General features: G+C 33.9%; 1 protein-coding gene across 1 annotated transcript; it reads right to left on the bottom strand.

Annotated features, from left to right (window-relative positions):
• Positions 1-258: 258 nt before the first annotated feature.
• Positions 259-2,949, bottom strand: LOC129896056 (WRKY DNA-binding transcription factor 70-like). The gene is made up of 3 exons (XM_055971874.1): positions 2,485-2,949; positions 1,626-1,727; positions 259-1,388 (listed from the first exon to the last, which is right to left on the bottom strand). The coding sequence occupies exons 1-3, from the start codon at positions 2,817-2,819 to the stop codon at positions 947-949; spliced, it is 879 nt and encodes a 292-aa protein (XP_055827849.1). The 5' UTR covers positions 2,820-2,949; the 3' UTR covers positions 259-946.
• Between the last annotated feature and the right edge of the window lie 10,560 nt (positions 2,950-13,509).

Genomic DNA, 13,509 nt, shown 5'->3' with positions numbered 1-13,509 from the left:
AAAGATAGCAAAGTAATCAATTTTGCTAGAGATTTAGGTCTCAAGTACAAGACTTTCAGGACTATCATGTTAGGTAAGGCACCATATCCTACTCTTAATCAATTATGCTCTCACAGATTTTGATATAAGGAAAGATGAAGAAGAGATGTCACAAAAGAATCCTAACATGGCATTCTCTGGCCAAAAAAGCAGAGGAAGAAAAACAACTTCAACTTCAAAGGAAGAGACAACAACACAAAGAAGAAACTAGTAGAAAACTGGAGAGAAACAAATTCAATGGCATCATTGAATGCCTCTGAAGATTATCTTCCTCAAGAGAAACAATTGCCACAAACGTTTTACACGGGTGAAGGCAACAATAGTTGCTGTACAACTTCTGGAGGAATTGTATCAAACATAATAAGAATGGAATTAGCAATCGAGCTTACAGATTCAAAGTTATTCTCTTATGTTACAAACGCCCTCAAGTCTGCTCTCCAGGGTGATACCAAACATTATGAGGAGCTACGTCTAATTATAGAATGTAATGACCACGATCCTGATAAGGTGGCCCAAAAAGTGACAGCTTTAAATCCTTTGTTAGGATCATTTTTTTCTCTCGACGTTATTCATCATGAATCTCTTGTTTCACCTACAATAAAAACGAGCATGTGGAACTATGGGACTGATGTAATGGATGCTGTGATGGAATTCATTATAACCTGGAGGGCAGTATCTCAATTTGTGCTTGGAAATGCTTGTGAGGAACTTTATGCCTCCTCATTGCTTCATATCATTGGTGAATCTCTCACATGGCATTCTGCGAAAGGACCAGATCAACAACAACTAGGCTGCTCTTCATATGAAGCATTGACAAAATAAGTCCTTGCTGGCCAAAGTAATACAACAACATAGTGAAAGATTTTATTTTACAACATTAGCCATAAGGATTAATACTAACAAGATATCAACAAAACTCAATGGCCTCAAATTCACCAAATTTAACAAAATCTTCCATGTCATGACAAGGGATGACTTCTTCAAAATAAGAAGAATTATAAGCAGCCAAGGTGGAATCATGAGCAGAGGGAGAAGAAGGCATAAAATCTTGCCATAAGTTAGAATCCACAATTGATGATGCATTATCACTTTGTCCCTTGGATTCTTCTTCTTCTTTTTCTTCTTTCAGTAGTACTGTTGAACCACTACTAGGGATTTTTGGCTTTACTTCCAGCATAGCATGATTGAATTGTGAATTATATTTATGCCTTGGAATCTTTGTTGAATTGCAAGTGTGATTGCCAAAGTATGTGGTGTGGTACATTATTATTGGATTTTCTTGGATTATTTGAACTTGTTTTGTGGCCAGGCAATCTTGATCGTACTTGTGGGTGCACCTATAGTAGCACCTATCATCACAAGATCGAAATCAATCAACATCAATTTCAGAAAAGAATTTGACATCTATACTCGAATAGTCATATATTAAAAATTAGATCACCCTAATAAATAATTACGTGTAATTGTATAACAATAGATTGAAGTAAAATATACTATACAGTTATAAAAATATTCAATGTTGTTATATTAGTGTATATAATAAGTTAAACCCTTTAATTAATTTGGACATGATTGAGTGTGTATACCTAGGATATTTTGAATTGAGTATATTCTTCTGCCCGTATTTCCTCCATGCACAACCATCATCCATTGTTTCAGATGCTCTCATCCATGAACCTGAGGTTTTTCTGCAAACCCACATAATTTCTCTCATTTGATTGGACATATATAATAATATAAAAGTTCAAATAAAAATAATTATAGAACTGATAGTTGCATTTATAAATTTATAAATAATATAGGTCTCAAGAAACTAGCTAATAATTAATACTACTACACTAATGCAACTTGCTTCAGCTTTGAAGTGACTTGTGTGTGCACTAAACAATGTTCTAGCTAGTGCATAGTGGGCAGAAGATATCCAATTGACTATTCAAATTGCCTTGGCTTGCAGATCTATAATTCTCCAAGTTGCATACACAAAAATTATAAGGGCTTATATTTACTCCGCCACTTTCTATGCTAGGTATACTCAAATACCATAGTGCATACCAATTGAAAATAAATAATAAATACTTAATACTTACATATTATTAAGATCTAATTAACTACTATTTTTTTTTTATTTATTGTAAGTATATTTTTAACCAAGTAATCCATCCTAATTTTCATGAGTTTAACTAATAGTTACCGATAGTGCACAATGTTCAGGTCACATTCATCCATTATAAAAAGGCAATTAACTTTCATTTTAACAGTACAATTCCACTTTGTTAGTAACTGATATATCATAGTGATGATCTCCATATAATTACACTATCGTTATAAATAATAATAGCACCTCTTTTCATATATACTAATCCACTTTTTATAAACAATTTATCTTAATTAGGACGACTTGTTATACTATAGAAGTTAATTAAACAAGTACCGTACTATAATTACCTTCTCTTGTAGCAACCTCTCCGGTCTTGCTTCTTCTTGTTCTTCTTCAATTCAGAACTAGACCGTTGGTCACCCGAATCGGGTTGATCAACTTCCTCGATCTGGTTCTGGGCTAAAGTACTAGTCTTGGAATTACTCAAAGTATTTAACTCAGTAATAGCCTGAGTGAAAGAACCCCAGATTTTGAGAACAAGTTCGTCAGCTGAGACTGAACCCCCATCATTGTGTTCAATAGGCTGTTTAAGTAGACTTTGAAGTTGGATTGCAAAACTTTTTCCTTCAACAAGTTCTTTTATCAATCTTTTATGAGGGTTTTCACCAAGAAGATCCTCCATTTTATTTTATTTTATTTTTTACAAAAAAAGTTTGTGTTTGTATAAGATCTGAGAATGGGGGAGTGATAGGGTTATATCTTACATATGGTGGGTGACTGGGAAACGGAAAGAGATAAGAACATGAGAGGAAACTCCAAGGAAGCAAACGCAACTAGGAAAAAAGTTGAAATATAAGACATTTAAATTTATGTTTCTAGAATTTGACATCAGTAAAGTGACGTCAAACAGTGACGCAAAAAAAATACTTTTGTTGTATTTTGTTTTCCTATCTAATTTGTGGTGGTATTGATACCCCCTCTAATTTTTATTTTTAAGGATAATTGGTGGTGGTCCTTGCCGACAAACGTGGCTATGACATCTTTGTTTTGTTTTGTCTTTTTCTTTCTTTCTTTTTCGACCTTATCTCTCGTGAGGTTTTTTGCTTTTAATAAAACACTCTCTATAATTTCAAATATGTATTACAAAAAACTTATGGTTTAAGTATTATTTTGGGTTTGACCAGACGTAAACTTGTTTATCGAAACAAGGGTACAATTAAATTTATATGAGATTAAGAACATGTATCTTAGTTTAACATCTAAGCTTTGATTATTAGCAATTGAATATTTTTATTTTACTAAATAAAAAGAGACAATAATGTTAGAGTAGATGAATATAAAATCGAAAGAAGTTTTTAAGCTTCGTGGATGTAGATGAGAGCTAAGTTTGGAGTTGCTTGCTTCAACTCGGTGAATGATTCAGTGAACATCAATGTAATAAAATGAAGACTTAGTAAATAAAGAAAGCTTGGAGCACAAGAAAATATATTTGTTGATGTTGTATAGCTTGGAATTAGGTTGCCGTTACAAATGTACTCGGGAAATAAACTAATTATAAGTTATAAAGTTAGGGCATTAATCAATGAAAAAGCTCTACTCAAGCCTTAAAGTACTATCTCCAATGGATGTTGACCATGTGGCAATATTATTAGTGGTGCCAACTAATATTCCTCTATCCTGCTCAAGCTATATGTACGATGATATTTGCATATCTATCTTTTTTGTCCTTTTGGCCACATCATTGAGAATTCTTTGCAGGCTAAATCTCATTACTTCTACGAATTCATTTATTTGAACACCATCCAATTCTCTACTCACGCTTCCACGCACTCCAGTTATCTTGTTTAATACATATAGTCCCTCCACTTTTTGGGTATGGCGCTAGACGTGGCCAAGAAGTGGTATATTCTTTATAGGTCTTGACGATGAATCTATTTTAAAGAAAAAAAGTGTTGGCCCCATCGTCTTAAATGCTCCTCTATGTGTAACTCGGTCACTAGTCAGATAAAAGTGTTCCACCCAAGACAGTAACTTCTTCCTTCTCTATATCTATAAAAATAGAAATTCTTATGTTCATTTGAACTTTTCTCGACTTGAGAATTCATTGCGACACCTCTGAATTTCTTTCTCAAATTTCCACATTTTCTTGTCCTGAGCTCCCCTCTTACTTCTCATATGCGAATTTCCAGCTTATGTTCCGTGAGCTTGACCTAAATGTCTTTGTCTTCTTTTGAACATGCAAAGTCTTCTTTCCTTGGAAGTGGTATGAGGAAAAGGAAAGAAACGAGTGATGGAGTTCCTTACAAACTTGGTGTTGATAATATTGTCCTAGATTTATTGCTTTCTAGATAATTTCAAATCTCACCGTGCAACCATTTCGCGACACGAGATATAGCAGTCAATTATTATGATTCAATTTTAAAAGAATTTGATATTCCTACTATTTGGATTGACTATCGGTGTTCAAAGGATAAATATCGAGTCATTGCTCCCATGGATTTTGTGAGCATTACAACCTTGAATCCTAGTAATTCATTTGTTTATATGTACCTATTCTAAATGGGCTTTGGTGACCCTGCAATTGATGAGGGGATCATCTCATGTTATCATATCTTCGCACTGTGTTTGGGTCAGCTTGCGCCGTGTGTTTGGAAAGTCGTGACTTATCTTAAGGGTTTTAGATCTTGAGACAAAGCAATCCTTTTCATTGACCTACTTACAAATCTTATATTTTCCTGGGATTATGTGTGGTGGTATAGTGAAACTTGTGGGCAGAGGGAAAAATTACATTCTCATGGGCCTTATGACAATAATGATCAAGGTTGGATCAATTGATTTGTTGTTGTGGCTACTGCGGATGTCACGACCCAAGATTAGGTCCTAGACGTAACACGGCGCTACAAAATTCTAAGAATCCCAATCAAGCCATCTTAGCATACATTGCATACATACGCTAAAGACACATGATAAGATATGCGGAAGAAACAAAGCAATAAGAAGTCAAAGAAAAGTAAACTCCAACCAAATATCCAAAATGGACTTACATCAACTTGAAACGTCTAAACATGCCTCTATACTAGACTTTGATAAGGATTAGGACAGACTCCTAGCTCACCTGAATCATGAAAGAAAATCAAAGTAACAATCATGGAAGAAAAGTCATGTCCTCGATGAATGAGAACTCACCAACTCTTGAAAACTAAAACAACTCTAGCCACGAATGTGAGGAACGTGAGTAACGTTCGTCCCTATATTATGAGATAATGTAGGCAAAATATGCGTTAATACATAGAAGGTACATGCATGAACAAGTAATAGGACATGGTCAATATGACATAGAATGCATGACCAATCATAATAAACATGAATAAAGCTTAAAAGCACTTGAAAACATATAAAACTTATGGTCAATGCATCATAAAACTTCATAGTAAATCTCATATCTTTGCATATAACTTATGTAGGATAAGACCTTTAACCGACATCTTAAGACCATGCGAGCTATAACATAAAATCCGACATAACTCCCACATCGAGAAGAGACAGACTACTTGCCAAGATAGAATTCATGAGAACAACTTTAACTTTGTGAGTTATTTGTGGATCCACTAGCTAAGCCATAAGGCAACCTATGGTGGCAACACAGTTATGGGACTTTAGGTTACTACTAGAATTCTCTTGGATAACTAACTACATTATCGGACCGAACCCACCTACAAGTCCTCTCTGCGCTTAGTCAATATCCCAACGGAATTCATTAAAAATATAAAAACATCATCATTAACTTCATCATAAAAATAATCATTATAGTAGCTCATTAACTTTAGTGATTCATTAAGAATCCATAACTTCAGTGAGAATTGTCCTTATCACCATCTTTAACATGATTGTGTGAGAATTGTACTTATCACACATTAATAACTTTCTTGGATCATAATTAATTATGATCATAACTTTCATCATTAAATCATGGATCACGACTTCATTCGTAAAAGCTTTCTTTCAAAAATCATTGAACTTCATAATCAACATTCATATAACTCATCTTTGAACTTCATAATAATGATCGAAATTAACTTTATGCATGAGCATTCATAATATAACTTGAAATCATGCACTTCATGTAGAAACATGCTTATAATGATCATTAGTAACATCTAAAAATAAAATTAAAACAACCACAATAATTCATCAAAACTAGGGTTAATACATAATTGAAATTTAGAGAAAAGTTTGAGGAACCCTTGGGACTCCATGGGTGAAAGGAACCCTTGGGACTCCATGGGTGAAAGGAACCCATGGATCAATTCCCACATACCTTGTTAAAATCAACCCAGAATTGAAGAAGAACCTTGGTGAAATTGAAACCCTAGCTTGAAACTTGAAGGAGAGCCTTGAGGAAATTTGATTGATCTTGCCTTAGAGATTTTTGAAGAATGATTTAGATTAGAGGGAATTTTGAAGAGTTGGGTAGTTATAGCCTTGAACTTTGTGATAATAGTGTCTAGGTTCATTGAACCAAACTTGGAAAAAGACATGAATACCCTTCATTTAAACTAAACTTAAACTATATGACTTGAGTTATCGTGGAGGTCCTGAATCTCTTGGGATTTTGGGAGCCTCTGGAGTTATGTCTACGAGTCGTGATTACGACTCGTCATCGTGGTTATGGGTTATAGAACCAACTCGTTCGGCATATTTCAAAAACCTACAATTTAGGAGTCTTTGAAGTTTTACTATGAATGAATAATACGATTTATTCAGGCATCTATGAGTCGTCAACTTGACTCGTAGACCCTGCCTTTCTTCAGTATTGTTACTTTACTCAGCACCCTCCATCTACAACTCATAGTAACACACACGACTCATAGGTCGAGTCCTACACTTGAGGTCAATTTCTTTCCCTGAGAATTTTCCCCTTGTTCCAACCTTTTAACTTTCGGGGTCTTACAGCGAACCTTATGTCCTGATTCAAATGATTGGATTGTGCAAGCACCTACTCGATTCTAATTTGATATAAAAACTCTTAACATCCATTCTCATCCAATAGAAAAGTTTTAAAGAATTATATTTGAGTTAAACAAGGTAAGACAAAAACATAAGAAAATCCATTCATCTTTACAAAAAAAATCTTTAACATTCCCAGGGACCTAGTCTATATAGGTACAAAAGCTTTTATCAAAATACGAATGAAAAGTAAAATGGAATATCATAAAAAAGATAGACACAACTTCCATTGGAGGACAAAGTAGGTAGAAGTTGATGTTGAATGAATGTTATTCTCACACTTCAAAGTTCAAAAAACCTAAAATAGACATACACCAACAAAATGTGTCGTAAAGGTAGTATTAGTACATCAAACGTACACCAACAAAAGGTGTCGTAAAGGAAGATTGAATTCTTATGTAAATTATAATTTCTCATTACATCTCTATGGGATTCGATCCTAACTTTGTTAGGCTCTATATTTGGCAGATACAGCTTTATAATAACTAAAAAGGTGTGATTTAGGCGATATCAGAACCCTATTCCCTTTAACCCATGTTTTATTCTTAGATTCCATCTCTCGAGGTCCTCTAGCAATTATCTGTTTATATATTGTTAGCTAATTATATAAAGAGAACAAAACATGAATGGTAGAATATACAATAACAATCTATATATCGAATATGACGTTCATAGTATGACTATAACCCTAGAAAGAGGACCTTTGGTCACTCAAGATCTTATTACAAAAGTTATAATTCATGAATAAGGAAGAAATAAAGCTACATAAAGATATAAAGAAGTAAACCCTAGAGAGTTTAGTAGTCACTCTTGCTTTATGCCTCCACAATTTGCAATAATCACTAAAAATAACTCAGGAAGGATATTTATAATATTTAAGAAACCTAAAAGGGACCTCTATGTCGAACTAGAAAAAGGCCAGAATTTGACTAGGTCTGTGTTAACCTGCCTTGTGAGTTCTTCTTTTACTTCACGTTAGGTTTGGCCTCACAAGGTCCTCTCTTTTGTTTTGGGCTTCACTTTGCTTGGTTCTCTGCTTCGTTATGGAATTTTGCCTGCCTTAATTTTCAAGCCTATCATAAAGAGAGAAACACAAGTACCCCTAAATTAGTACCTAATCTTTAAAAAGAAACCTACTTACAAGAGAGTTTATGTATTCTCTCTAACCTAAAATAGACAAAACACCTTACGTAAATGCCAAAAATATGGAAATGGGTATAAATCAAGAGTGTAATTCTATGTCCTTAAAATAAAAATATAAACATGAAAGATATACGGATAAAAAGAGTGTAAATTCTCCGAGTATCATATAGACACCTCTTCCCAGAGATGTCTGCAGTCACTAATTCTATGTCCATGTAACCCATGAAAATCACAGTAGAGGTTTCAGTCACTAAAGTCGAGATTACACCTTATACGCTTTGAGAATCAGACCTTTTTATGCTTTTCATTCTCTAGATCAACTGTACCAGATTGAAATTAAAGTTGTACTCTGAGAGTCTCAGTACATATTCAACTGTGTAAATTGAGGTAGAGGAACTAACCACCTCCTTATTTTGTAGCCCCTTATAAGTTCAGTCTCTACCCCTTATAAGTTTAGTCTCTATCGTTCTATCTGTCCAATAAAGGTATATCCATAGTTTGAAAATCCTGACTCAAACTTGTCCTTGTGCTAAATGATACGAAGAGAAGCAATTACAAACATTGAGTTTGATTCCCATACCTTAACAGCCTTATTATGAAATCGGCAGAACTCATCCTCAACTCAAATTTTTGACTCATTCTAATTGTGTAAAGAGGCCTAAGTCATAGCATGAAATCCATCAAACTTTCCTTCAACTTTAGAGAGGTGATTGAATTTTTTGAGGTCAAACCCTATGTAAAAAATTATGTGGCCCAGTCATTCAAAACCATTGATAGTAACATCCTTTTCTTATGGAATGTAGTAACGATGTCCAAGAGTGAATCAGAGTTGCCTTGCTCAATTTTGAAGTTCTATTAGCAATAGCTCATTTTTCTCTAGAAGCTAATAAGGAATAACCAGAGTGATTTAGAGTCTCCTTGCACAATTTGAAGATATATGCTCTACTGGGTTGTACCCTTTTGGATATAGCAAAAGAATTTGCAAGCATATTAAAATAATTAATAGAATCTTCAACTAATAAAGAGTACCATACAAGCGCTCCTTCGGACAACGTTTCTTTGAACTTCTTAACTAAGACTGACTCAATCTCATCTTTAGCAAGTCAATCCCTTTGACAACCATGTAAAATCTAAGATGTGCTAGTAAAGATACTTATTCTATTAAATTTTGGTACATATATCCTGAACCTTTTCAAAACAGGTTTTGATGTCGCATTAACCTTGTATAAAAGTTGTGAGTAACTTTGAGAAACCAATCCGCTTAAGATCAAAGATGCCCCTAATATTTGATTCATATAAGTATGTAATTCCTTTAGGTTTGTTCTGATTTCATCGTTAATAAATTCCAGTATAGGCATTCCAACCTTGAAGTCCCTTCTTAAGTTGTTAGCTATGTACTCTTTGAATATGCCTCAGCCTTCCGAATAAATTCTTGAGTTTCTCTGCATTGTGGTCAATCCTGGTGGTGTCTGCGCACTTGTTTTGGCATTATTAGAAGCCAACATGGTCAGTGTATTTTATATCTCTACCACTCTTTGGTGTTGAATGATTTTGTGGTCTATTATAGACCTGTGTTGAGCAATTAAAATTAGGGGTGTTCAAGATTTCATTTGGATCAATTTTTGGTTAAAATCAAAATCAAACTAATTTATTCAACTTTTAAATTATTAAAGCCAAACTAAATCAAATTTGATAGGCATTTATCAATTTGGTTGTTAAGATTTTTTCATGATCCGAGACTTAGCTTTAGTCGCGACATGGTGTTTAGATCAACAAGTAACCCCAAGCTAAACTTGTGGTCTAAAATAACAATAAGATATACAATAAATAAAAACTTGAACATAAATGTGAAATCTAAACTGAAATATCTTTATAAGCCCATATACTGAGATAGACAAATATCTGCAAGAGTAATACAAGTTGAATCTAGCTGTTTGTCTGAAATCCTCTACTAATATGAGTTGCTAGGAAAAATCCCTAGCTAAATCCAACTATCTGAAAATTGAAATAATAGTACTGAATGAAACATAAGGGTTGCCCTCAGAGAATGACGATTCGCCAAAGACTGCTGCAATGTTGACTGGATCTGTACTAACCGTGGGTAAAATACTGAGTTTCAAAACCTATATTATCAAACAATATAGGTAGAAAGTATGTGGTAAGTACTTTAAATGTATTGAGTATGAGAAATAGGCATAATAAATATGACATCTGAACATACTGAATCTGTAAAATATAATGACACAATGATTAAGTAAATAACATGAAAACTAAATAGACTGGACTAAAATACCTGAATACTTGATCAAACAATAACCGATAACAGACTATGGAAGATACTATTAACTAACATATAACCATATGAGCTGCAATATTGAGTTTGATGTATAATTCTCATCAAAAAGGCCTAATATACTTGCCAGGATATAAATGCTGAAGCTGAGCTAATATGAATCCACTATGCCAGTGTCTATTTGAGATAAATCCTATTGTGAAATGTAGTTCTAGGACTTAGGAATTGCCACTAAAGGTCTATTGACACTTATCAGAATTCTTTATCCCTAAATCCGCTTGGTGCCAAGTATAATTCCCATAAAATACATGCAATTAAACTGAAAATAGTAATAATCTAATAATAGTGAATTATGATGATAACTAATAAATTCTAAGTAGCTCCTGAATTAATAATATGCTAAAAATACTTTATCTGAAAGCATCATAAATCATGAAAAGTTGATAATCTAAAACATGCTTATGAAGAATCATAATTCTAAATCATGAAAATACTTGTATACTTGAGGGTTCATGTAAAATACCATTAAAAATATGGAATTATAATTAAAATCATGCAATTGAAGATTAATCTTGAGGAAGAATTGTATTGAAATAAGAACCCATGAAAATTATAGAAATTCAAGGTTTGGAGAATTCCTAAAACTTGAAAATCGGAGGTTTCTTTGGCACTCAATGGGTGAAGGGATACCCATTGATGAAATTCCACATACCTGGGATAAAAATCCTGGCTTGATTCTTGAAATGGAGACTTGAAGCTTTGGAACCCTTTTTCTTGCTTGACAAGAAACTTGAGAAGGAAGAAATGGATTTTGGGACTTGTGAGTGAGAGGGAAGGGTTTATACTGATAAGAATCGGTTAACTCACTTAGAATAGTCCGAAATGATGTATTATATAGATTAAGAGAATGGGAAAAGATCAAAACGTCCCTAAATTAAAAGTTGTAGAAAGTCTTCTACATGTGCGTTCTACGGACCATAGAATAATCTACAAACCGTAAAAGCATCTGAAGAAAACAAAGGAAATTCTCGATTCTAATGATTGGTTTTACTGGACCTATTTACGGCTCGTAATATGATTTATGGTTCATAAGAGGTTCCATGAAACCCAGGCTAAATATTTTTTTCCAGTGCTTTTCTTTACAAGCCGATCTACGGCTCGTGGAGGTTTATATGGTCAGTAGAAGGTGCAGTAAAACATAGAGAATTTCTTGGACTATTTTTTCTGAACTTTTCAAGATCTTGTATGGACTTAAAAAATTTTGGGATATTACAATATCTCTCTCTTAGGTATATTCTTCCTTGAATGGAGTTTAATTAGAGTAAAAATAGTAGGGAAAGGAATCTGCAACCCAATACTAATAAGCTAAACATGAAGACTAATGAAGTGACTGACACTGAACTAAAACATGAAGACTGAATTAATTTCATGAACATGCATGCATATTTAAACAAAAGAATAATTGAAAGACACGAATCTGAAGGGAAATACTATGGAGGGACTATTACCTTACGTTGGAATTGAACTGGAAGGAAAGAGATGAGGGAACTTGGCCATCATATTTGCTTTGGCTTCCCAAGTAGCTCCCTAAACTAATTGATTTCTTCGAAGGACTTTCACTGAAGCAACTTCCTTATTTCTCAACTTACAAATCTGATCGTCAAGAATCTCAACTGAGACCTCTTCATAAAATAGACTTTCCTTCACGAAAACACTCTCTAAAGGCACAACTGATGTTAGATCACTAATGAACTTCTTCAACAAGAACACATGAAACACGGAATGCACTGATTCTAACTCTGCGGGCAAATCCAACTCATAGGCTACCTTACCAAAATGCTTCAAAATTTTGTAAGGTATAACATATCTAACACTAAGCTTTCCTTTCTTGTCAAACCTCATCTCCCCTTTCATAGGTAAGATTTTCAGATAAACCTAATCATCAACATCAAATACAAGTTCTCTTCTTCTCAAATCTGTATAGGATTTCTACCTATGATCTGGGTTATTCTCAACCTCCCTCTAATAAGTCACACTTTCTCCATAGCCTCATGAACTAACTCTAGCTCTATCTAGGCTACTTCAACAACCTCAAACCATCTTATAGAGACCTACACCTTCTATCATAGAAATCCTCAAATGGAGCCATCTAAATACTAGAGTGATAATTGTTATTATAGGCAAACTTAATCAAAGACAAATAATCATCTCAATTACCTTTAAAGTCGATCACGCAAGTGTAACATCCCTAAAAAATGCTCACAAGTGCCGTACGAATGCCTTGGAATTAGGCTATTTATGTAACGCATTATTTTTAATCTTTTTTGGAAAATCTGAGTTTGAAATATTGATCAAGGTGCTAAAACCTACAGGAAAATAGTTTTGGTGGATTTTTAGGACTCGTAGATCGAAAGATAGATTTTTTAAGAAACTGCACAAACCAGTAAGGTGCGCGACAAGTCCGCATCACGGACTTTTTTGCCTCCGCGTTGTGGACCTGACAAGGATTTTCTGGTCGAGTTGGATTTTTGGTAAGGGCGTTTTAGATTTTTTCCAAATTGTTAGCTAATGAACCTAGACATTTTTAGGGCCTAATTCAACTCTATAAATTAACTTAAACCTGTAATTCTATTCATTCTTCTAAAATTCACCTACTCAAATATTTTTCTCTATATAAAAGACTCTCAAGGGCTCAATTGAAGACTTCAAACAAATTCACTCAAACTCTCCATCAAAACTCGTAAGTTCTTCCAAATTAATTAGTGTTCTCACTTAAGGTATGTGGGTATTGATTCATGGATTCTTTCATCCATGAAGCCCAATAAATTTCTCAAGGTTTTCTATCAAATTAAAGTATGGTATTTTATGGGTCTTATGATCTCTACTCCTATTGCATAAATTATGATTCAAAGTATGATTATGAGTCTAT

Source organism: Solanum dulcamara, chromosome 7 (assembly GCF_947179165.1).
Source record: "Solanum dulcamara chromosome 7, daSolDulc1.2, whole genome shotgun sequence".
Classification (NCBI taxonomy): Eukaryota; Viridiplantae; Streptophyta; class Magnoliopsida; order Solanales; family Solanaceae; genus Solanum; species Solanum dulcamara.
This window is presented reverse-complemented; position numbering and strand designations above follow the sequence as displayed.